The sequence below is a fragment of the Amborella trichopoda genome, chromosome 3 (assembly GCF_054954075.1).
Source record: "Amborella trichopoda isolate Santa Cruz 75 chromosome 3, AtrichopodaSantaCruz75HAP2 v2.0, whole genome shotgun sequence".
Taxonomy (NCBI): Eukaryota; Viridiplantae; Streptophyta; class Magnoliopsida; order Amborellales; family Amborellaceae; genus Amborella; species Amborella trichopoda.
Genome location: NC_142338.1, coordinates 57,545,183 through 57,570,993, shown reverse-complemented (window position 1 = coordinate 57,570,993; position 25,811 = coordinate 57,545,183). Strand labels below are relative to the sequence as shown.

General features: G+C 35.7%; 1 protein-coding gene and 1 long non-coding RNA gene across 5 annotated transcripts; both read left to right on the top strand.

The window, feature by feature from the left end:
- Positions 1-13,979: 13,979 nt before the first annotated feature.
- LOC18429571 (putative indole-3-pyruvate monooxygenase YUCCA4) lies at positions 13,980-16,635 on the top strand. The gene is made up of 4 exons (XM_020664182.2): positions 13,980-15,218; positions 15,445-15,693; positions 15,895-16,017; positions 16,191-16,635. The coding sequence occupies exons 1-4, from the start codon at positions 14,538-14,540 to the stop codon at positions 16,410-16,412; spliced, it is 1,275 nt and encodes a 424-aa protein (XP_020519841.1). The 5' UTR covers positions 13,980-14,537; the 3' UTR covers positions 16,413-16,635.
- A 7,195-nt stretch (positions 16,636-23,830) lies between these two features.
- On the top strand, positions 23,831-25,177 carry LOC148782995 (uncharacterized). Of its 4 annotated transcripts, none has more exons than XR_016051898.1 (2): positions 23,831-24,457; positions 24,566-25,177. It is a non-coding gene; the product is annotated as an uncharacterized LOC148782995 (long non-coding RNA). The 4 variants fall into 4 exon arrangements; XR_016051901.1 differs by having other exon boundaries at positions 24,552-25,177; XR_016051899.1 differs by having other exon boundaries at positions 23,831-24,496.
- Positions 25,178-25,811: the final 634 nt, after the last annotated feature.

The following is a 25,811-nucleotide window of genomic DNA, read 5'->3' as shown; positions in this document are numbered from 1 at the left end:
GGGGATCAAGAAACAACATATTTATAAAATGAATGTAACTGACGTGAGAATGTTGAGATGGATGAGTGATAAAACAAGAAAAGATAGCATTCTAAATGAATATATAAGATAAAACTTAAGAGTAGCTCCAATAGGTAAAAAAGATGACAGAAAGTAGACTCAGGTGATTTCACCATGTGCCACACCGACCTAGAACAACACCATCGATTAGGAGCATCAACTCGGTTGAAGTTGAAGGCTCTAAACGGATAAGGAGAAAGTTCAAAATAACATTGATGGAAGTATTGAGAAGATATATAGTAACTTATGGTTTGACTGAGAATATGGCCCTTAATATAGCATAATAGCAAAAAAAGATTTGTATAGCCGACCTCAAATAGTCGAGATAAAGCCCAAACGAAAATGATGATGAATGGAAAAATATAACCAAGGTATTGATATTGATGTTGACCAATGTTTTAAAACTTGGCAATTGCCGATTCAGATCACCATTCTAGATGGGAATCAGTTGGGATCGAATCAGTTCTGGGATGGTATAGATCTCAGTCTAATTTTCCCCAAAGCCTCCTTTTGTATTATTTTTTTCTTTTTAAAACTTATCTAATTTTTTCTATATTCTGATTTAAATCTCCACACCATAAACCTCATTTTCATTTTTTATCTAATCTTATTTATTTTAAATATTTCCTAGTTTATCAATTCAGACCGATCCAGACCCGATCTTATCACCGATCCAACGATATGACGTAAATATGTGGGTGAACGATATGTCTGATGATCGGTGGGTCGAATCATCCACCTACAAATATATGTTAGATCACTAGATCAACGATCAAGATCCAGTTTGAATCGATGACCCATAAAAATATTTAAAAATAAACAATTAGATAAAAATTAAAATTTAGGTTCATGCAGTGGGGATTTAAAAAAAACTAAAAAAATATTAGAAAATAATAAAAAAATAAAAAATAAAAACAACATATTTGAAAGTTTTTGGGGGGAATGACCCATGTCATCCCAGAACTGATTTGATCTTGACCTATTCCCATCCATATCAATTATCCGAATAAAAAATCACTTGTTTCTAAAACTCTAATCCAACCCAGCGGGTATTGAAACACCGATGTAGACTTTTGAGCAAAATATTGGTGAAATATTCCATGGACGAATGTGGTGAAATCGATATGGTAGATGGTACAGCATGACATGGACCTCTTGTCCCTCCAAAGGGGGGTAAAGATAAATTTTAGTTCCCATTGGCCCTCTTACATTTCATATCAACCATTGGTTTAAGGTTATGAACGAAATGTCCCGATTTGTAAGATTAGCTATAAACTCTTGGTTTTTTAATCCAATTCAGCCTATTTCTCTTCTCACAATAAATAAATTTTTATTTACAATATATAAAAAAATTATCATTGTTGTCGAAGCCATATGTTTTTTTGCATAATAAAAAATTATACAATAAAACTATTTACTTTTGGTACAAGAGGTTATCATCAATCTAAGTTGTTGGATGTGAATTTAAATTGTCTAGAGATGTATTATTGATTAGGTACAAAGTCCAAATGACAACATTTTGAAATTTAAATTTCACACTTGATAGCTGTGATCTCCTTGTGCCAAGGCCTTCCATGATACAATCCTCTTGACTTTATGATCAATAGAAATAACATTCTATTATAATTCATTTGTTTATAGTCTCTTTTCGCTTTGATCACATGCACTTCTGTAAAGTTTTGCAACCAAAACATTTGTCCATGATTCTAGCATGTAAGTATGTAACCAAGAAGATCAACATCGGCCCTTAATTTACCACCTAGGCCGTTACATACAGGGAATGATTTCATGCAACGGGTGTATAGAGTAGTATAATGCAGTTATCTTAAAAAACTATGCTAGAGGCATTTGTTTGACATGAATTTTTAAATGCTGAAGAACAATCACAAAAAAGAAAATTTTAAAAAAATGCTATAGAAAGTTTTCATTCTAGCCCAATTAATATAAGCCGTCCATTTTATTGAGATGGTTAGATATAGGCCTCAAAATGATTTTTTTATTCCCAAAATTTTTAAACAGCGTTATCATCATTAGATTAATAATGCTAAAAAACAAAAAAGTGATTTTGAATTTGTCAAGGCCTAGATCTTGAAATTCACCAAATGGATGGTCGAGATTCATTGTTAGATGGGTACTAATTTTGACCATATCTAGGATGTAAATTGAAATTTTTTTTTCATAGGATTGATTATGAAGATAAAGAAAATGTGTGTGCAAAATTTGGGGTCATACAAAATGCCAAAAATATGGTTTTCTAGATGTGTGGTTGCATTATACTACTATACAACCATTGCAGTAGATCATTTTCCGTTATTTACATATAAGCTCCAATTGAGAGGAGGCATTTTGTTTCACGTATTTCTCCAGGGATTGTATAAAAATTAAATTATTTGCCTTTGTTATAAGGTCACAATTAGTTATAACCATCTGATGTAAAATTTGATTGCTTGGGTGGTCATAAAGTTCAAGAAAATTCATTTTGAACTTTACGCTTGGTCAATAGAATAAATTAAGCCACCCAATTTTACATCCAATGGTCAAGATTAATTGTGACCTCCACGTAACATAGGTAAATAGTCTCATTATATACTTTGCCTTCATGGGGTCATAAGAGTTTTTGAACTAGCGTTATTAGGATTGGACTACCTACTAAATTGGTGAGGAAAATGGTGGAGCCGCAATTCAAATAACTTAGAATGGATTTAAAAAAATTAAAAAATTAAAATTAAAAAATAAAATAAATTATGGATATCTCAAAATGAACTTTATAGACATCTTCCCCTAATAATTTTGAAATAAATTATGGATACTCAAAATAAATTTTGTAGACATCCTCCCTTAATATTTTTGGTATAACACCCTCCACTTAAACATCATTTTTTATTGTATTTACTCCACTAAAAAAATAAAAAGAATTAAGACTAAAATGCCTTCCTCTCACTTTCGCTACCTACGCTCTCTCTAGCTCTTTATCCGCCCTATATCTACCCGCAACTACCCGGGAGGGAGAGAGAGAGCCATACACTGTTCTGTCTTTGGAGTTAGCAGATTCTTTTCAGCAGTTTCTGATTGGGCAGGTGCCCAAAACTTCAATTCGGGCTTAAGAGTTGACATTAAAGAACGAGGGAGGGAGAGAGAGATCTCCATTCTTGTGTCTCTCTCCATTGTTACGTTTTTGAAGTTCTAGATTTTTTTCAGTAGTTTCTGATTGGGCAGGTGCCCAAAACTTTAGTTCGGGCTTAAGGTTGCTATGAGAGAGAAAGATCTCCTCCATTCTTACGTCTTGGAAGTTGCAGATTCTTTTCAGCAGTTTTTGATTGGGCAGGTGCCCAAAACTTCAATTGGGCCTTAAGGTCGACATTTAGATTTTAACGATATAAGAGGAGAGTGACATTTATATGTTGCTGTTACAGGCCCACTAAGTAAAGAAAAAATATGCTTGCCTTTCAGGTTTTAGGAGAGAGGGTGGATAGAGAGTGAGTGAGTGAGAGAGATGACGGATAAAGAGAGTGAGAAAAAGAATTATAGTTTCAATTTTTTTTTTGGACTTGAGAGTAAATATAAGAAAAAATAATATTTGGGTGTAGGGTGTGATACTAAAAGTATCGGAAAGGATATCTATGAAGTTCATTTTGGGGATATCTATAATTTTTTGAAATAAAAATTACAAACAATAATACTATTTAATATATTAAAAAATGGAATTATATATTATGAAACCATTTATCTTTGGTACACAAAGGTCACAATTACTCCAAGCCATTAGATGTTAAATTGGATGACTTGGGGGTATCACTACGATTGAGAAAAGAAAATTTGAACTTTAAGTCTAATCAATGATTACGACATCTTTGTACCAAAAATAAATGGTGTCTTTATATAATTTTTTTTTATTAATCGGTCAAAATTTGTTGACTTTGACCTACCAGAACTAGCACAAACATTAATTTCGACTAACTACCAAACTCAATTTTTGCTATGACACTAGAACGATCAAAGTACCGATTAGCAATCTCACTAGTTGGAGTACCTAGTCCATTCTAATATTGATAACTAAGGTTTGCACCAGATCTAAATGCTTCAAAACTACTTTCCATGAGATTATAGATTTTATGCTCCTACGGGTGATATGCTCTGGGTTGAAAAGTATTTTTAGAACGTAATATTTTGAAGTATTATTAAGACCTTAATTTTAGGTGGACTAACCTCTTCAACTAGAGAGCAATATCAAAGGGAAAAAAAAACCAATTGCATTCTATATGTTCTTGAAAAAAAATAATACTACAAGACAGCGTAAACTATCCAATTTTTGGATGGTCAATTCTACTTGCCAAGAAAAACATAAAAATCTAGTTTTTTGAAAAAAACCACTCCTTTGGTGATTCTATAGTAGATCTCCAAATTTTAGATTGAGAAGAAACTATTAAGTAGGTCATTTAAGATATACACGATCATGTTGGCTAATGTTAAATTCCAATACGATAGACAAAACAAATCCTAAGAAATTAGGTTGGTCTACCTTCAACCATGTCTGATTTATGTAAGGGGTGTGGTTTAGGTGTGTCCAGAAACACATCTATTGTAGAAAACCCACCCTTCTAAATCCATCTTAGAAATGGTTCTAGATCTAAACTCTTGATTCAGTGTTAAAAATATTGAACCAGCCTCGAAAACTGGCTAAGGGCCTTGAGGTAACCATTAAACCGGCTGGTTCAACTGGCCTAATCGGGCAGGTCCCGTCCAGTCTGAAATGTGTTGAAAAATAAAAAAATAAAATCCAAAAAAATATTGAAAGCATATTTAAAGCTTAATTAAATAAAGCACATCCAAATGAAGTTGAAAAGTAGTGAAAAAAATGGATTCTAAAAAATTAATTTGTGCACAGGAGTATTTTTTAGATTTTTTTAAAAAAAAGATGGAAAAATGTAAAAGTAAGTAGCCTTGGCCAAAAAATAAGAAATATTAAAACCACATTACAAACAAATTCCTTATTTTTTTAGGATTTTATAAACTTTTTTTTAATTTTTTTAAAAATGCCCTGCCAGACCACCAAAACCGGCCAAAAACAGATTGGCGAGTGCCCAATTCTGAATTGGACCGGCCAAGTTTGCTCTTGATTATTAGACCAAGATTCATGAATCTAAAAAGAATAATTATATGGTTGAATATGGTCCACCTCGTACCACTATTTTGGACTCTTCATTTCAGTCCTTTAAAAATCCATAGAATATGGTCCACCTCGTACGACTTTTTTGGACTCTTCATTTCAGTCCTTTAAAAATCATTTGACTTGCAGTAAGCTCCAAGGTGTAGAAATGAATCCAGTGATTTGGTATACATTTCAAATTCAAGAGATTTTTCCGTATTTGAAGATTGTAGTTCACTGATCTCCATTGTTAGAAGTTTTTCAAAAGCTTTCAATTTACTTGTAGACTGCTCGTTCTAACGTATTGGATTGTCCACGTTCTTTGACACAACTACTGATTTTTAATATATGACACAACTACTGGATTTTACTATATATGACACAAATACTGATTTTTTATATAAAAAGGTTATAATTATTCTAGCCATGCATGTTCAACAAGTTTTTTTTTAGACTTTGAGTCCTGGCACACCTTATAGCCACCCAATTTTACATCCAAAGGATCAAAACTCAATAGCGATTCTTGAAACAAATATTATCATTCTTTTCTCTTAAATAAGCAAGAGATTAACATATGACAAACGAACACATAGAACCCTTAAAGTTTGCCGAGAAGAAAGTTAATATTAGGCCCATTGGCTTCGATATAGTCTAGCATGCCCTCTAGCTTGTAGCTGCATAGGAAAGGGGTTAGGTCGTGGTGGTGGCATCCCTATACTTAGTTATCACGTTATCGTTTCCAATCCTGCTGACACCACCCGCTGACACCTTCAAAAAAGCTAATTCCTAATCCATTTGAAAAACGGGTAGCGTCCATCGTCCCCACTAAATTACCCTTAAAAAGGAAAAAAAAAAAAAAAAAGAGAAAAAGAAGACAAAGAGCTAGCAGCTGCCCACCAATAGCTTTGCACTCCTCATATAAAGCTCAATCGGTGGACCCAAATAGATAGAAGAGAAAACTAAACAGTTGGTAATTCGTATATAGACTTACAAGTAAAGGCCTAAAATGTGGAGTGACAAAAATAGAGTGAAAAGAATGAGAAAATAGCTTCCTCTTGACAAAGGAAGCCGAGATCTCCCAAAAAAGAGAAGAAATGGAGGACATCTGGGCAAGATCTTGAAATCTTAGGTACATTAAGCTATAATAGAATGTGAAAATAAATAGGGAAGCAATTGCCATACAACAATCACGAATAAAAAACAATAGTAAAATATAAACAATAAATCTTATGAAACTGGAATTTCTGGGTTTCTACCATATCGAAATGTGGGGGGGATATGAATATAAATTCCTGGTGTGCCCAAAAACATCCAACTTTGAAACCCAGCTCCTTTAACATAGAGAACACTTTGTTCAAGACATCGCTAAAGGTGACAACCCCGATTTATGAGAGAGGACCACGTTCATCCGGACTTTGATCAGGTCAGTGTTTCAGAATTCGGCCAAGTTGACTTGCACTTGGCCAAGTAATTCGAGGTGAGTTTCATAGACGAGCTGGGGTTTGTTAAAATCACTTGAAATTTTTTACTAACGAATCACTTAGAAATTATGTATGTTCCTATATAATTTTTAAGTTATTTATAATGATGGGGAATTTTTCTTATTATTTGTTTTCCATTTTTTTTGGATTTTTTAAATTTTCAAGCCATAAATCACTTTTTTCATGATCCATCTTCTATATGCATATTTCCTATTCTCTTTTGCTGATGTTTATAACATCTTTTACTTTATACTAATTTTTAAATTACTTGTATTTTTATTGGCAATTTTGATCATACTTTGGGCTAGTTTAGGATCAAGCCAATCCACTCGAACTGGCCTGGGTTACTTGGCCCAGGCAGGGGCAAAGTCCCAAGCCCGAGCTGAGCTTTTTTAATCTTGCTTAGGGTGGATTGCGGGACAAAAATATTCTACTTATGGGAACCAGTCCCCCAGAAGTGCTCCCTGTAAAGTTGATGTGTAGATTACTCGCAAGCTACAGTGCTGGGAACTCGGCGGCTCATACAGTGTGAGCAATACCATGCCCGCAGAAGACCTGCGTCTTTTCCTGGCTCATAGGGCCAGAAATAGCCTCGACAGTAGACCATCTCAGAAATAGAGGTTTACCCCCCCAACATATACCTTCTCTGCAAACAAGTTGAGGAAGTAGCAAGACACTACCCTCTATATTGTTATTTTGCATTTGGTGCTTGGTATTTTGTGTAGGGTCTCTCTGATATCAAAGGGTTGCTCCCTACTTTGCTTGACATGCAATATCTGCGATCGTTATCTCTTCCATTCCCTATTTGGGATTGTTACTATACCAGTTAAAAGTTCTTACAACATGGCTACTATGGTTTGAAAGGAGTAGCCGATTAATCAAGGACTAATGATCCAAGCTTCAGTCTTTAAAAGGTAAGCTTAAAGCCACAAATAATTTTTGGACCAAGGAACGAGCAATGCTTCAGACTTTCAATCCCTATTCAATGAAATTAGTTGAATGAGCCTAGCCAATAAAAAGTACGCCCAGTAGAAAGATTTACTTTAGGAGGCGTGTTAAAACTCAATTTTGATGGGAGCTCTCTGAAAAACACAGACCCTACTGGCTTGGGGGCTTGATTCGGGATCATTATTATTCTCAAATGCTTAGGTCCGGTCCCAGCTTGTGGATCGAATGACACAGAATCTTGGTCCTTGTTGCAAGGTCTCATAATCCTAGATGAGAATTGGCTAATTGTGGTGGACCCTAGCAACATAACAGGACAGGGCAAGTCTTGCCCATGACAACTCAGTAACGTGTTCGCTAAAAGTGAACCGATTCCATGATAAAGTTGATCCTACCTCGTAGCAAAACTTAAGCCAAGAATGCTTTTTAGATCTCAAATTTGGGATATGATCTCTTGAACCAAGTAACCAATCTCCTAATAAAACAAAAAAAATCAAAGGTTGTACGCCCGATATGCCTAAAAAAATGGTGTACCAAGATTGAACAAAAACTGTACAACATTTGCAATGATTGATTTATATGTTTAAGAAATCAAAATCTATTTTCTTTTTTTTTTTTGGAAAATAATTATTTAGTAATAATACTGTAACAGATCCCAAAACTTCAGGGGAAAATAAATAAATAAATCTTCCAAGTCTTTCCCCCTTGGGAGCATACTGTACTCACCCAAACTAAACCATGGAGCCAAACGAGCAATCTACACAGCCTCAGGTTTTGAGGATATACACGCTTTTAGGTTAATTTTTCCAAGGGTGAGGTTTTTACAAGGTGTCAATCTTATATTATTGAACTAAGGTGCACGTCAAAACTATATCAAAAATGCAGTTTTGATGCAACAAAGCCTTGCGATGATTTGAAAAAAAATCTATTGTTGCCTCCCTTTATGAAATTTTTAAAAATAATGATCATCAAGCAGATCTATAATCACTTAAAAGTCTTGAAAATGGATGGTCCAGATAATGTGTTAGAAGATTAACTATTTTTAGGACAAGAGATTCATTTTTTATGTCTATGAATCTTGAGGTCGAGATGATCGATTTAAGAGTTTTTCAACATAGAAACAACCTTTTTCAGTGGTTTTTTAGGTGCATCGTACTCGTACATTATAAAGTTGATTCCTTATATAAATTTTTTCCTTTTTCTAAAGTAAATTAAATTAAAGAAGGGCAAGCTTTTTATGCTTCCCTTACAGCATAAAACTTATATACTTCTCTTTATCCAACAGTCCATTCCAAATGGAGGGCTAAGATTGCCCCAACACAATGTCATGTCTCTATACTATTTTTTTTTTAATTTTTTTCTATAAACTATTTTTGACACCAAATTTTGGACGTCCAATCCTCAATTAAACTGGCACTAGCTAAAAATATACAAAAATATTTTCAATAAAATAAAATAACCAAAATACCTTTAAAAGTTTCAAGGAGTATTTTGATTATTATATTTTATCGAAAAATCATTTTTAATATTTTTTATAGGTGCGCCCACTTGAGAAGATGGCACATAACAAATTTCATATTCATACAATTTGTATAAAAAAAAAACTAAAAATAAAATACTTTGACACTTAGGATCTAAGATCAGACGGTGAGTGACTCTCTTTTGAAAATCGCATGGTGAACAAGTTTGCAATAGGGAAAATTCATAACGAATTTCAGATTTGATTGAGTTATATACTACATGCTAGAGATTCCATTGCCAAAGGAACATTTAATGCCTCACATTCTATACTGGATGTCATGTGTTTTGGAGGAAACATCTAAAACATTTTAAATAATAATATTCAAAATAGAAGTGTGAGAAAATCACTTAAGGCATGAAAGGCACCAAGAAAAACAAAATTAAGAAAATAGCCAAATCTATGCAAGATGATTTGAGCTTAAATAAATTTAACATATGTCATATTCTTCTTACATAAAACGCACCACAACGAGTGGCAAAACGCCATAAATAGTTATTTTTTGCAAGAGGATTTGACTATTACTAGAATTGGGATGGCCTTTGAATTTGAGAGGAATCTGCTCCAATTAAAACTAGTTTAGTTGCAGGTCGAACCTGTTGGACCACCTTTTAAAAAAATTAAAATAAAATAAAGGCTAACACTTCTAAGATATGAAGTATAGTTATAAAAACATTATCGAATTTTATTAGCTTGTCTAATTAGTTAAAACGGTCAAATATGAGTTTTGACTAGTTTCAACCAAACTCGATTTTTTATTTACCGGACTAGCCAACGCACCATTCAATAGCCTCGTTTGTCGGATCGACCAATCCGATAACTATATTTGATATCATGGTGAAATTTGGGGTAATTGGAATTTCATTTTAACGCACTAATTCATAGTTAGCTTTTAATTAAAATTCTTGGGATTTTGTCACCGGTCAAGTTAATGTCATGGACCGATCACCTAACATAAGGACCCTCCCACCTTCTCAGAACCTATCGGAGGTTCTAAACCATAGGGAAGTCCCCTGGTTCATTAATTTTATTTAATTTTTCGACCATCTATCTTCTCTAGTTACAAACTTATTTACTATACTAGGTGTTTTTCCTTATGTTCTAAAAAATGCAAAACTTTAAAATGTGATAAGAAAATGGGTCAACCCACGTGCATGTGCATGAGGCTCAAATGTGCCTGCCCGCAATTAAATACCAAAAACAACGAAAATGATAAGTATTCATTCGACTGCAAAAAATTGATCCTGCATTTGAAGAGTACAATTGTCATATACAGAAAAAGGAACGGTTTTTTGGGAAATTCGATGAAAATTGTGACGTGGATGCTTCTGCGTGCAACGAAGCGTAGGACAGAGACGAGGACAAAACCCACTTTTTAACTGTAATGCCAGAAAATAATAGAAAATGTCCCTAATTGTTTGTTTAATATCATCCCATGCCCTTTTGGAAATCACTCGACTCAAGGCAAGTAAACTAATTTGCAAGGCAAGTAAACTAAAGGCAAGGCTAGTAAACTAATTTGCATGGAAAGGAATTTATTGGCGTTGGGCAAGTAACCTAATTTGCAATTTTGATGGAACAACAAATATGAGGCTATGGGGTGGGATTCAGAAGGAGGTACCCTCTGGACATACCAAGCACCAATGTGATATTAATGAAGCGGAACTCTGGCCCTCAAGATGGAGGTCTCCAAACTTATCCCAACCCATTCGACATTGATCATTGAAGGGGATTCAGCTAATGTGATTAAATGGTGTATTCGACTTTAAGCCATGTTATAGATGAAATCCTCTTATTCGTGCAAGGAAAAAAAGTCAATTTTGCTCATGTTGTTAGAGACTTCAATACGGATGCAAATTGTCTCGCTAAACAGGTGACTTTGGTCCAGAGCCTCCCTTTTCCCTTTCATTTTCCTCTTCTTTCTCTCACCCCCTTTCTTTGCCTTTTTGTTGTATTTCTTTTTCTCTCCTTTCTCTTTTATTGCGAATGTAACCTGTTCATTACCTCAATGAAATTTGCTTAACGTTTTTTTTTAAATAAAGTTTGCTAATTTGTAATTTCCATATCTTGCAGGGAAGGGACATTTTAATATGAAAGTGGTTAAGGCTGAATTTTTCAATAAATGCCAAGTTTCAAAAAGAATATGAATTGCGAGTTTAATCCTTGTGCTGACATAAATTTTCACCAGAATCGCTTGTACTATCAACTATGGCAACATTTTCCTCTGCCCTCACCCGTGTTTCAAAAATCGTCAAGTTAGCCTGCAATCGATACCAGTATGGAGCGAAAACTCTCAAGTTTCGCCTCAACTCCTGCCAGTTCTTAGCAACTTCTCTTTTTTATTAAAAAAGTTTCTGATCCTGAAGGATCTCGAAAAACCCAAGCCACATGGTTTTGATCATGTTTGAGACGAATGTGTGACCGACTGGTTAGTTTTCAAAGCGCTGATCCTCCCTGACGGGCAATGGCCCGTTCATAAATGCATAAAGAGCGTAGACACTTTCCTTGTGGAATGACCATGAATACGAGGGAATGGAATACTATGGTCCATCGATTTAAAAAAGGTGAGGATTTCAAACTTTTTCTTGACCCGTCAAATCTAGATAAAAGAAGTGACTTGTGTTAGATAAGCAACCAACATAAACTTTAGGTGGAACCACTTGCAAAGAGATGCGAGTTACTTTAAATAGAAGGCTAAAAATTGGCAAGTGATAAGCCTAAAAAGGTATTATTCGAGATAATGCGAAAAGATATAGGGACTTATAGTCTCATTGAGGATATGACCTTTAATAGAGTAGAATGATAAATCAAGATTCATATAGCTGACCCGAAATAGTTGGATAAAAGTTATGATGGTGATAATGAAATATTATGATCCATATAACCATCCAAACCATGTGGTCGTAAGTGTCAAATCATAGAGTAATTTGGCTCAAGCATGTGCTACATCAAATATCATGGAATTCAATCTGAGGTCCACTATTTCTTCATCACCGTCCAACCTATAATTGCACAAGCTCTTGTGTCCATATTCCATGTAGTCACATAGATCACTTGGTATGCTTTTCATGAAGGCCAGGGCAAGGGCATTAGGGGTAGGAATGGGTTGTGTCCGGGTAGACCTAGATTGGATCGGGTTCTTGGATCCGGGCCCAACCTAATGGATTGGGTTATTAGGTCTGTAAATAAAAATATCGAAAAGTTGATTTTATTATTTATATGTAATTTGTATTAATATGGATGAGGTTTCTTTAAGGTCTAAGCTTTACAAAAATAAATTAAAGCTTCATCTGGAAAGTACCTTTGGCTTTATGATGGTTTTAAAATCAATTTTCCGCACCACCAATCAAACTTGAAACCCAAAAAATGGTATAGATGATGCAGACATGTGAACATTTATTTTAAAAGTAAAATGGATAGTCTCGATAATTTGTTACAATATATAATATTTTAAGAGCTTGAAATCCTTTTTTTTTTACAACCATAATATTCAAGTCGAATGGATGTATGTAAAGGTTTTTCAATGCTCGACATACAATTTCTGGTGAGTTATGAGGTAAGGATTTACTTATTTTGATTCGAGTTGGATTAGGTTGGCCTCGACTCAGATGCGACCCAAGCCGGACCCAAACCTAGTAGCGTCAAGGTCAATGGACCTACCCGATCAATCAGTTCTATTGTCTAGGTCCAGGTCCATAACCACTCGAGGGGTCCACCCACGGGCTAGGATGACTTGGTGGCAGTATGGATATTTATTCTAAAGATGCGGTCTTTCTCGGTACTCCTGCACATAGTGTGCTTCGGCCGTGCATAGAGGAGTCCGACGTGGGCGGCTTTTTTTGGTGAAATCTGTCACGTGCCTTGGCACGAGCGATGGGGGCTTGTCGTGACGCGAGGGGCTCAAAAGTGACGGCTCATAAACAAGGGACCAAGGGACGTTAGAGAGAGAGAATGAAATCCAAAATATGTAAAAAAAGAAAAAAGAAAAAAGAGAATGAAGTCCAAAAGGGTGTTTGGCCACATTCATAGGCGTTGCAGGAGAGGGGAAAGTCTACCGTACGTAGAGCTTTAAAGGAGGGTTCCGGAACGGGCCGTTTCTCTCTCCTCGAGAATACAACTCCCTGATGTAAGAGAGAGAAAGAAGCGTGGTATGGCTGGATAGTAGAGAGATTCACAAAGATTTCATTTGGACACCCATAGAGAGAGATGAATGCATATTTTAGTAGAGAGAGAAAGAGACATTGGTTCGAGGGAAGTTAGATGAAGAGAGAGAGAATAGGGATTTACAAGAATTGGGCTTTAGAATGTCATATAGTTGATGGGGGGGTTTTTAGATTAAGAGGATTTTGAGGCAATCATGAAAGAGGGTGTTGGGTAGAGAGCGAAATGAGGCGTGGGACTCTGAAGTTAAACAGACAGACCGGGTGCGCACGAGAAGAGAGGGAAATACAAGAAACGTTCAAAACTAGGAGAGAGAAAGAGCCAGGTAGAAGTTAGAGAGAGAGAGAGAAGTCAGGTTGAGGTTTATTTGACCTTGTCTTGAACATTGTGCAACAGGTCTGAGAATTTCCGATTTGTTTCTGGTTAAAGATATAGACAGGTGCCATATTTTACCGTTTATCGTAGAGTCGTGAAAAGTCCAAATTACCCATTTTCATCATGTGAAATATCCTGTGGATTCATACGCAATGGGGAATGGCTGTCGCATGAAATTTAAAAATGAATACTTGGAACCTATCTATGTTAACATTTAAAAAAAAAAAAAAAAAAAAAACCAAAAAAATTGAGTACTAGATGCTAAATGATGAGGAAGTTTCGTGTATCTCTCGGTCTAAGAAGAAATAGCCGATATTAATCGGCGAAGATAGGGGTAGTTTGAGAATTTGGTAACATTTAGAAGAAGGGCTGCAACGAGCTAAGCTACTATTAATAGCCCGTGAAGTATCCTCATTGAAGGTTGGGTCGGATTAAGAGGGTTTTAGAGAGAGAAGTTAGTGAGAGAAAGAGATGGGTGCGGAAGAGATGTTCCGTTTGCAGGACGAACCCTCTTCTCTCTCTTGCCAGTTTTATCAGATGCATGTACTCGCTTCTTCTCTTCTCCACCCCCTTATATTCAACGCCCCACCACCACCCTGCATTTCCCATCAATGCATTCATGACGCCACCTTCTCTATCCTAGAGAGGAAGCCCGCCAAAGAAGCAAGACACCCTGCATTTCAAGAAGCTATCAGCCATTTAAAGAGAGACTCACTGTGCCTCTGTGTCTCGGACCAAGCTTTCTTCACTTTAGAGAGAGAAAGCATTAGTATTTGGAGTGTGCCTGGTTGAAGTTTTCGTAGAGATAGCTAGAGTATCATTGTAGAGAGAGAAAGTGAGAGCCATTTTGATGGACTGTGTGTGCAAGCAACGGGGGAAAGGGTCACAAGACCAACACCAACACCTTATCAGTTTCTGGGTCAGTGGGCCTGTAATTGTGGGTGCAGGACCCTCTGGTCTTGCCACGGCCGCTTGCCTAAAGCAACAGAGCGTCCCCTCCATTATTCTAGAGAAAGAAGATTGCATGGCCTCCATGTGGCAATACAAAACATACGGCCGCCTGAAACTCCATTTGCCCAAGTATTTTTGCGAGCTCCCATTAATGGAGTTTCCTCAAACCTTTCCAACCTACCCCACAAAAGAACAGTTCATTTCTTACATTAATGCTTATGCAGAGAGGTTTAATATACGCCCGAGGTTTAACCGCAGGGTACAGTCTGCTTGTTATGATTCAGGGTTGAAAAGATGGAGGGTGAGGACTGAAATGGTTAGAGAGAGAGAGTCTATATTAGTGGAGTACATATGCAGGTGGCTGGTAGTCGCAACAGGGGAGAATGCAGAGCCAATGGTGCCTGATTTGCCTGGTTTGAGCTCTTTCAAAGGCAGAGTGGTTCATACTAGTGATTACAAGACTGGTTCAGAAATGGAGGGGCAAAAGGTTCTGGTTATTGGGTCTGGTAATTCAGGCATGGAGGTTTGCCTTGACCTCTGCAACCACGATGCAAAGCCTTTCATGGTGGTTAGGAACAGTGTATGTTTCATACCTACCTTCTTGTCTCTTTTTCTCAGACATTATCCTTTTTTTTTAGTGGACAAGGGTTGCTCTCTCTCTCTCTCTCTCTCTCTCTCTCTCTCTCTCTCTCTCTCTCTCTCTCTTTCTCTCTCTCTCTCTATATATATATATATATATATATATATATATATATATATTTTTTCAAGGTATTTTTAGTGATTCCAACATGGGTTTTTTTGTACAGGTGCATGTATTGCCCAGAGAGATGTTTGGGCTGTCGACATTTGGGGTGGCAATGGGGTTGTTGAAGTGGCTTCCATTAAGGATGGTGGACAAGTTCTTGTTAATGGCTTCACATGTAATACTGGGGAGCACAGAGAAACAGGGGTTGAAAAGGCCTGAAATGGGACCTATAGAGCTCAAGAACACTACAGGAAAGACCCCTGTTTTAGATGTGGGGGCCCTTGCAAAAATCAAAAGTGGAAAGATCAAGGTAAGCACTAAACAAACTTAGAAACCCCAACTTGACTTTCAAAAAGAAAGGAAAAAAAGGAGGAGAGAGAAAACAATGGACTCTCTCCATCGACTCCTCCACTTGCTTTTTGTATGTGTTTCTCTCTCTATCTTTTTACGGTTCATCAGTTCATAGAACCTCTGTAACAAACTATTGTTTCTCTTTCCTTCTTACTCTCAGATTGTTCCTGCCGTGAAGTCTCTGACATTGAATGGGGCCAAATTTGTGAATGGGCAAGAAGAGGCTTTTGATTCAGTGATTTTAGCTACAGGTTACAAAAGCAACGTCCCTTCTTGGCTAAAGGTTTTCATCTGCAACTTATAATTTCTCTGTGTATTTAACTCTCTCTGTCTCTCTCTCTCTCTCTCTCTCTCTCTGACTATAGTGAGTTGTTTATGAACATTTAAATTTGGGCGGTTTGCCCCACTTTCTCTCTCTAAATAACCTGTTAATAGTTTGGTTGTTTTGTTGAATAGGAGAGAGAATTATTTGGGGAAGAAGGGTTACCAAGAAAGTCATTTCCCAATGGTTGGAAAGGGGAGAAGGGTTTGTACAGTGTGGGTTTCACGAGGAGAGGATTACTTGGTGTGGGGTCGGATGCAAGAAATGTGGCTCAGGACATAGGGGCACAATGGAGAAATCTTGGAGAGAGGCCGCACCACCATAAACATTTCATCCTATATACAAAACCCGGCTAAATTAGAGAGAGTAAGGGGGTCGTTTTATTTTATGGAGAAGAAAGGAAAAGCTCTATGCGGACTCATACTCATTTTGTTGGTTGATTGGTTGGTTGGTTGGTTGGTTTGTTTGTTTTTGGGCCTGTTTGGTATACACAGTATGAAGATCTTGTGTTTTGTACATGAACCATTTTTGCATGAGATCTTCTCTATGCATACATACATAAAATGGACACTTCTTGTACATCTCTCTCTCTTTCTCTCTCTCTCGCAATAAGCTTTCTCTCTCTCTCTGTTTCTCATCTCAATAAGCTTTCTCTCTCTCTCTGTTTCTCATCTCAATAAGCTTTCTCTCTCTCTCTGTTTCTCATCTCAATAAGCTTTCTCTCTCTCTCTCTGTTTCTCATCTCAATAAGCTTTCTCTCTCTCTCTGTTTCTCATCTCAATAAGCTTTCTCTCTCTCTCTCTGTTTCTCATCTCAATAAGCTCTCTCTCTCTCTGTTTCTCATCTCAACAAGCTCTCTCTCTCTCTGTTTCTCATCTCAATAAGCTCTCTCTCTCTCTGTTTCTCATCTCAATAAGCTCTCTCTCTCTCTGTTTCTCATCTCAATAAGCTTTCTCTCTCTCTCCGTTTCTCATCTCAATAAGCTCTCTCTCTCTCTGTTTCTCATCTCAATAAGCTCTCTCTCTCTCTGTTTCTCATCTCAATAAGCTCTCTCTCTCTCTGTTTCTCATCTCAATAAGCTCTCTCTCTCTCTGTTTCTCATCTCAATAAGCTTTCTCTCTCTCTCCGTTTCTCATCTCAATAAGCTCTCTCTCTCTCTGTTTCTCATCTCAATAAGTTCTCTCTCTCTCTGTTTCTCATCTCAATAAGCTCTCTCTCTCTCTCTGTTTCTCATCTCAATAAGCTTTCTCTCTCTCACACACACACACAATAAGCTTTATCTCTCTCTCTGTTTCTCATGTCAATAAGCTCTGTCTCTTTTATTTTTTTGCCTCCACTTTTTCATGACATTTTCCCCTCTACTGGAGACGTATTTACTCTTTGTCTTCAAGGCAAGAATGGGTAAGGCTCAGATCCCCAGTGCTCCGAAATTTCGGTTGTGGTTTTCGTTTCCACTTAGTTCCAATAGAGTACGGCATTCCTGCAGAGTAGCCCAAAGGCCAAAACTCTGTCCACTCAAATGGCCCAAGACCTCTGGATAAAAATTCCAGTAAAAATCCAGCACTTAAACAGTAAAATATAGAAAGGGGTTTTGTGTAAATTTCACTTAGCAAATACCCAAAATGTTGATAGAAATGTTTTCTAAATTTTTCTTAAAAATTCCTTAATTTTGAAATAGAAAGCCTGCCAAACTCGTATACATGGCCATAATTTTGCCGAGATCTTATCAAATTGAGCTGAATTTGGTCAAAGGATGTAGTTTCTATAAGACCGAGGCTTTATGAAAATAAAATAAAGCAGCATTTAAATCTTCGTCCGAAAAGCATTAGACATCAAGAACCTCTATAGTGGCTTTAAAAATCCCCGTTCGAAAAGTATTAGACATCAAAAATCTCCATGGTGGCTAAAATCAGTTTCTTACACCAATTATAAAATTTGATGCACAAAAAATATACATATCTTATTCTTAGGGTGAAATAAACGATTTACGTAATGTGTACCGAGCATAAGATCCTATTTTTTGTCACAACCATAATGGTCAAAGCCAATATTAATTTACATAATGTGTACCACAACCATAATGGTCAAAACCAATATTAATTTACATAATGTGTACCACAACGATAATGGTCAAAACCAATATTAATTTACATAATGTGTACCGGGCATAAGATCTTAATTTTTGTCACAACCCTAATGGTCAAAGCCTTAGAACTACAACCAATTACGTTTTGTTTATTATTATAGGGCTGGGCCAATCAAAACATTTTCCTTGAGAAAATGCGCTAAAATCAGCTGCCTATTACTTGGAAGTGGAAACTTCCCATGTTGAGGCCAGGATGGAGATTTTCGTTCCATGGCTATAATGCATGGATCTTGCATAATTTAACAGGTCAACTCATTATTTAATAAACGATGACGAGTGCCGATCGGATCTCTTCGATTAGACTAAATTGCCCCCTCATAAATTTTGGTGCGGTTTGTATATTGCTGACGCTCTAAACAGAGCAAAGCGCACCTTCAAATAGTGTGGGAAATATGGTTTTAATACTGAAAATCTTGATGACGGTTTTAAAATATATTTTTATTTTTAACTATAAAATTTAAAATTTTTTATAAATAATATAGATCGAATAAATCTATGAAAATTTAAATATCAGTCCAAAAATACATTATAAGATGAATTATTTTTAAAACTTGAAATCTATTTTTTTTTCATGTTCATACATCTTGGAGTTGAGATGATCAATTGGAGCATATTTGAACATAAAAAAACCTCTTCTGATAAAATATTTGAGACTCGTCTTAATTTGATAGGTCAAAACCTTGCACTTATATTAACTTTTTCCATAAAAAAAAATTTTCTAAATTTGCTAGGTTATTAATTTGTTGGAGAAGAGTGGATAAACATGTTAATCGTAATTAAACGCCCATTAATCAAAGCTGGATTATTGTTTGAGACAGGGAGTTTAGGGGCATTTTTTTTTGTTCGTTTTTTTTTAATCCGTTAAGTGAAATAGAGCATGTTATGTTACGTTCGTTGGGCACCTGCCCCGTAACCACGAATGCCCCTGTTGGCCCTACGGACCGGTTTCGTAGTATTCCGCATGCATGACGTAATCGTTATCTGTGATGTTACAACCTGAATGAGAAAATGACGGATTCTATGAGTCAGCCAACTCATTTGTGCATATGCGGGTGCCACTTAAATCTATTTTAAAAATAGATTTTTAACCTAAATTTTTTAGGATTATTGATCTTGATTAAGATGATTATGAATATGAGAATAAAATAAATTTTTTCATATTTAAAATGTGATTTTTTATAAAAAAATTAATATTTAAAATGTGATTTTTTTATAAACTTTTTTATGTCTAAATTCATTTTAGCCCCCTGTGAGTTTTTTTTTTTAAACATCCATCTTAGAGATGGACGATAATGAGTCAGTTGGTTCTTGCTCTCGATTACTCGTGAATGACTTTTTCATAAGAAACAAGTTTATCAAGGTGTCATCTTATGCATTGTATAAGGTGCACTTTAAAATCTCACTCCTAATTGATAATTTCGACCTTGGAGTTGTAAGGATACAGATGAAAAGAATTTCAATTTTTAAAAATAGTGCATCTTGTTGTACATTATGTAGACTATTCACTCACCCAAAAAAAAACTCTCGACTATTGATCTTAAAGATTTTGAGGTATTCATAAATCAACTCGATTTGCACAATTTTTAGAGCAAGATGAAAATAGATTTTCAAGTCTCAAGGATTTTCAACACTAGATCTACATCTTTTGGCGAGGTTTGAAAGTAAGCCTTACTTTGATTATTTAAGATTGATACCATACATAAATTGCATCTTATAAGCAACATTTCACAAAAGGGGAACCCAACATAAACCTAAAACGAATGGTTTTGTAAGGTGCTTATTTTAAACAATTTAAGTAAAGCACACTATCAAATTACGTCGAAAGACACAAATTTATAAATATTTGAAAATCTTAAAAATAAACGGTCTAGATAATATATTATATGATGTAATTACATTTACCAATTGAAATCTTTATTTTCATATTCATAATTTTTGAGGTCGAGATGGTCAATTGAAATATTTTTAAGATAATATCAACTATTTCTAATGTATTTTTAGTGTTCACTACTTGATTCGAATATTATATTAATTTTAAAAAGGGTAACAAAATCCGAAGTTGAAAATAAATCAGCTTTTTTGTACTCCATCTAAAACTACATAAAAAACAAATATTCTTTATCGTCCTTGCACCTCCGTGCATGAGAGACAACCCCACATATGCATTGGGCTGACAGGTAAACGTCATGCAATCCGTGGGCTTTCCAAAAGTAAACAAAACCCTAGAGAGAGAAAGAGAGAGGGCGTGGAACTTGCCAGCCCTTTTTGAGAGATGATGTCAAATGCCAACAAATGGGATGGAAAGAATATCAATCGTATTTCGATCTTTTCCTTTATATTAAAATTCGATAATACCTTTTTGTATTAAGAAAGCAACTCCGCACTTTTCTTCTTCACATATATCGAGGGAAATAACGGCACCCCATAGCCCCCATTTCTCCCTTTCAACTTTTTGGGGCCTCTCCCGTTCTTTCATTCAATTTTCCTTTGTATTCAAAGGATTTACAGTTCCACATATTCACAAGCGACCTTCAACGCATATCCCGATTAGAACTAACCGATCTAGATTGGAAATCCTCGCGTGTGAACCAGTTCTTGTGAAATATATAGGAAACCAGCCACTTTTTTTTTTTCAATATTTTGTTTTTAATAGACCAGTTTGGGAAACCCAATTGTCAATCTGGATCGCCAATCCTCTACACCATATTAAAAATCAGAATGCCCAATTCCAGTCATCAATCTATTTTTTAAAACCTTGTTTATAGGAATTTTACAATTTCGCATTGAAATTTTCTTGAATCAAGATTTGTAGATGGGGTTGGGTCATGGTGGTAGCACCACCTATGCCCCAACTAAAGTCTAGGTCTTCATTCTCCCCTAACCGTATACCTTGCAAAAAAAATACTTCTATCAGATTTTGCAATTCTCAACACATATAGTATGATCCTACCGGAGCATAGTGTACATCTACCCTTTTAGTCACAAAACCGACTTGGGAGGAGGTTTTCAATATGAGCTTCTAGTAACCCCTTAAAAATGATTATATTATTATTCTAAAAAATTAAAATTAAAATTTTGAGTATCTTGATACTTAGATCTCACCCTCTAAAAACTCGACGGTCTCTATTTACTTTACTTTTTTCAAGTGCATAGAAGATGCAATTAGGATTTTGTTTTTCTTGATGTCAATATAGCGATTGAAAAGGTTATATCCTCAAAATTTGGGGTCCTAAATTAACCAATGATGAGTTTTACTTGAGGAAGTAAATGGATAGTATACTCCTATGGGAGTATAATGTCTTTCTGCATTTTGTTTCAATATTTGGCTTATGTTTCGAGAGCCTACAATATCCTGCCGTGGGAAGCATAGTGTACAACAATTCGGTCTACCTAAATAGATGTTTGAATCTGGTTTGCCAATCCGAACATGGTTTGGTGGTTGGCTTTCCCAGAATTGGAATCTCTAATCTCTAATATTCCCCTTGTGTTATTGTTGGGAATCTACTCTCTCATGTTGACCTTGTTTTGTTTTATTGTCTTAACGATCTCAAGTCAAATTCATAAAGGCACCTATTCTTCCCATCTTCTCTTTCTTCCAGTTTTCTCGATTGCGTGAGGTTTGCAGAAGGGGCCTTCCTTGTGCTTTAGATTACCTCTAAATTTTTTCGAGAGATGTAGTTTTGATGTCCAAAGCCTTACGTGGTTTGAAACTCTACTTCCATCGCTAGTTATAAAAATTAGAATTGTAAAAATGATACACATCGAGCACATTTATAAAAACTTGAAAATCTTGAAATATGCGGTCTAGATTATTTGATATAAGACTCTATTTTTAGAACTTGAAATTCTTTTTATCTTCATAAGATTAAGATGATCAAATTGAAGGCTTTTCCAATGTCTGAACACTATCTGTTAGAGGTTTTTTTTTTTTTTTCTACACCTTACTTCAATAGTATATAAGTTGGCACCTTATATATATAAAAAAAAATTATTTAATTGTTTTACTAGATAGCCAATTAGACCTGTCCATATTGCCAGGTCGGCCAACCATATAGACCCAAATAGAACGATGAATCAGCCATCTAGCAAATCGGTTTGGATTGGCGAATCACTTATCGAGATTGCAATCTGGTAGAAAGAATTGGTCAATAAAAAAAAAATTTAAAAATAATAAAAATTTAAAATACAAGAAAATAACCAATAAGGAGCTGATGAGCTCCATGGCAACAGGTCTGACATGAAACCAGATCGATTCCACCAACTCTCTATCCATATAGGGCGATTCCATATATGCTTAAAAATGGTCCAATTTGTGGCTAGTCTAGAGCCAGATAAGTAACCAATTTAACTAGTGAGATAGAGAAGAGCCTCAATTTAGTTTGCTACATTCAAAATAAACAAACTGGTAAATATCTATACTACAATATTAAGCTGAAGTGAGAGGTGGGCCCTTGTCGTCCTATAGTTAGAGTATATTAAGTCAGAGTTAAGGGAGGTGGAGATAATAAACATATCGGTAAATACCTATACTACATTATTAAGCCAATGTTGCAAAAAGTAGGAAAGAACCCTATCTGAAAGAAACAATAGAGTTAGGAGTCTTACGGTTAGGGTATATTAAGTCAGAGTTAAGGGAGGGATTGCGTGGAGATAAATTGAGAAAGATGGGAGAGAGAGAGATGTGGAGACAAAGTGCTTGAGAGATTTTAGGAGAGCTGAAAGATTTTTATAGCAATTTATGTGGAGGAGAGAGAGATGTGTAGATAGAGATATAGAGAATATTGAGATTGAGAGATTAATGCATGAGATAAAGGATTTTTATAGAAGCTTATGTATAGGGGAGAGAGATAGGGAAAAGGTGGAGAAAGAGAATGGGTGTAGAGAGCATGATTAGCAAGTCTCTATTTAAAACACTTATTTTTTTCAAAAAAAATCCGATTTTTTAAAATCCAAAATCCGAGTTTTTCAAAAGATATTCAAAAAATCACTTTTTTTCATGGAAACGATGTAAACCCATATTTTATCTTTTTCCAAAAAAAACTTATTCCCTATTACTTTATTTCTTCATTAACTTAATATTATTGAATTTTTATTTATAGATAAGAAAATTAATAGTAGGAGTAAATTAAAGACCTTGATTTAAAGTAAAATTCTATAAAACATTTCACCAATAATTTATTTTAAAAAAAAGTTTACAAAAAATTACAAACAGTATATTCTTCAAAAATAAAATACTTTGAGATGTCGGATCTGAAATCAAATGGTGAATGGCTCTCTTGATAAAAAATAGACGGTTGGATATTGTTAAAAAGAGGATAAAACTTCTATGTTGTAGGATAACATAAAAAGCTTTCTCACATCTTAAAATATATACATACTATTTTTTTTACCTAAAATAATCTCTCCTACTAAGAGAGAGATTTTATATTGTAATTGGAGAGAGCGATAGGTGCATGCAATATTCTTTTGTCTTTTTTCATCCGGATAAAGGAAAAATTTATAGGCTCTAAACCATCAAACTAGAGCCGACCTCAAAACTTTTTGTATGCAAAAATGTCGTGTGGACATCAAAATGAAAATGCATGAAGATGAGGAAAAAAAAGATTTCAAATTTTTAAAAAAGTGTATCGTGCATAGGCGCAATCACGTGTAAAGGCAACGGTAATTACGTGATTTGACGGGAGATTGAAGAACGAAACGCCTCGAGGATGTCACGCTTTCAATAATTGCATCCCCTCTCTCTCTCTCTACCCTTGTTGAAGAATGCCAAACATTTCACGAGGGTTTTTTAGTTTGTTCAAACTGCTCGAGCCCAATGCAAGGACACGACACGACACAATCTATGCATAAGCGCATGCCAAATACGCAAAAGGACATCGCCACCTTGCCCTTCCAAACTTAGCAAATGACATTGTCAGTTCACATATTTTCATGCTTTTTGTTGAACAATGCTCCCGTCCTCTCTCTTTCCATCTCCACAATATTAGTCTTTTATTTGTGGTTTGCCGTGTCCTTCCGTGTTCAATGGTCATCCATAACCTACGACGACAATTTTCAGTTGTGCCAAAACATTTCTACTCACTCCTACACACGAGTATAATTTCCATTTAAAACAGGGGGATGGTCTCGCATGGTCCAAGAGGGATGAGCTGGAGTTGGTCCTAATCTTTGGCTTTTTAGTGGCTGCTCTCTGGATTTGAACCCACGCTCTTGCATTGGCCACCCAAATCTTTTACCGTCACACTAAGTGCAAGAGTATAATTTCCATTTCTATCTTGCAAATTTGGTTGGAAGGTAACAACATAACTTTTGATGGGATTTCTCTTCCTACCTATTAAAAGTGTTAAAGATTGTATCTTGCAGGCTCCATGGGATTGGTTTTCTTCTACTGCTAAAGGTCATGGAGGGCATCTTTATTAATTGAAAGCATATTTGTCTACCCTTGCTCTCCGACTTCTAGTCTACACTCTAATTGGAAGGCACCTCTAGTGGGCCCTCTTAAACTTAACTTTGACGGAAGCTCTATTGGCAATTCGGGTCATGTTGGAATTGGTTGCTTGCTTAGAGACCGTGAGGGATCGACCATTTTTCTTATGCAGGACCTTGTGGCAATACCATGGCTAATCACACAGAAATCTCGTCCCTTCTACAAGGATTAGAGATTATCGTTAGTAAAGGCACATCAAGAGCGATTATCATTGAAGGTGACTCCCTCAATATAATCAAATGGAGTAAGTAGAAGCAAATAATTCTTTGGTCTCTTCATGTTTTTTAGTTGAAAATTATTGACCTCTGTTTGACACCTGGTCTTCTTATTTCTTTTTTTCATGTCTACCGTGCGGCCAATGAGGCAGTAGCCCTTGTTAAATCTGGCTTCTCCTCTCCTGGTTTGTTTATTTCTTATGCTTTAATTCCTACTTATAAGAGTCGATGTTGGAGGGTAAAATCTGAATGTTAGAAAGCTAAATTTCAATTTGTTTCTTTTGTAAAGGACCGTTTAATGATTCTCTCAGATGGTTATGAGAATCTCAGTTGAAAAAAAAAAAAAATTTATTTCCTCCCAAGAAGGTCTTGTGAGTGCTGAGTAGACCTACAAGATGAAAGATAACATTCCCAAATTAATACTGGCCATCCAAATTTTATGGAGAAAATCTCAGTGTTAAAAGCACAAATTATTATTATTTTTTTTTAAAACAATCATCGTTCGGTGATTCCTAGATGGATCAAAAAAAATCCGGATAAAAAAGGTCCTTAGTAATGCCTTTTTTCCCAAGGGACTGTAGATGCTCCCGGCGGAGCACGTATTCCAACCTTTGCTAAATCTTGCGTACCAGACTAAACGTACGTTTTGCCATTTCTGGAATTATTGACAATTAATGAATTGATTCAGGGTACTTTAGTCATACACCCTGTCTCATTGTACTATATGAGGTGAGTTGATACGGCTAGAGACGAGACATATCGAACCAAGATAAAAAATGACGTAATCTAGCGTCACGGTTCGATTTGGCCGTCCCTTTGCATGCTCTTACTTAGAGAGAGAGAGAGAGAGAGAGAGAAAGAAGTTATGAAATATGAATGATTGAATATTTTTGCCCATCAAAACTCA

Excerpts from the sequence above, each read along its gene's own strand:
- LOC18429571 (XM_020664182.2), top strand. The coding sequence starts at position 14,538 with ATGGACTGTGTGTGCAAGCAACGGGGGAAAGGGTCACAAGACCAACAC. Across the intron at positions 15,694-15,894 it reads TCAAAAGTGGAAAGATCAAG|ATTGTTCCTGCCGTGAAGTC; the intron begins GTAAGCACTAAA and ends TCTTACTCTCAG. Across the intron at positions 16,018-16,190 it reads ACGTCCCTTCTTGGCTAAAG|GAGAGAGAATTATTTGGGGA; the intron begins GTTTTCATCTGC and ends TTTGTTGAATAG.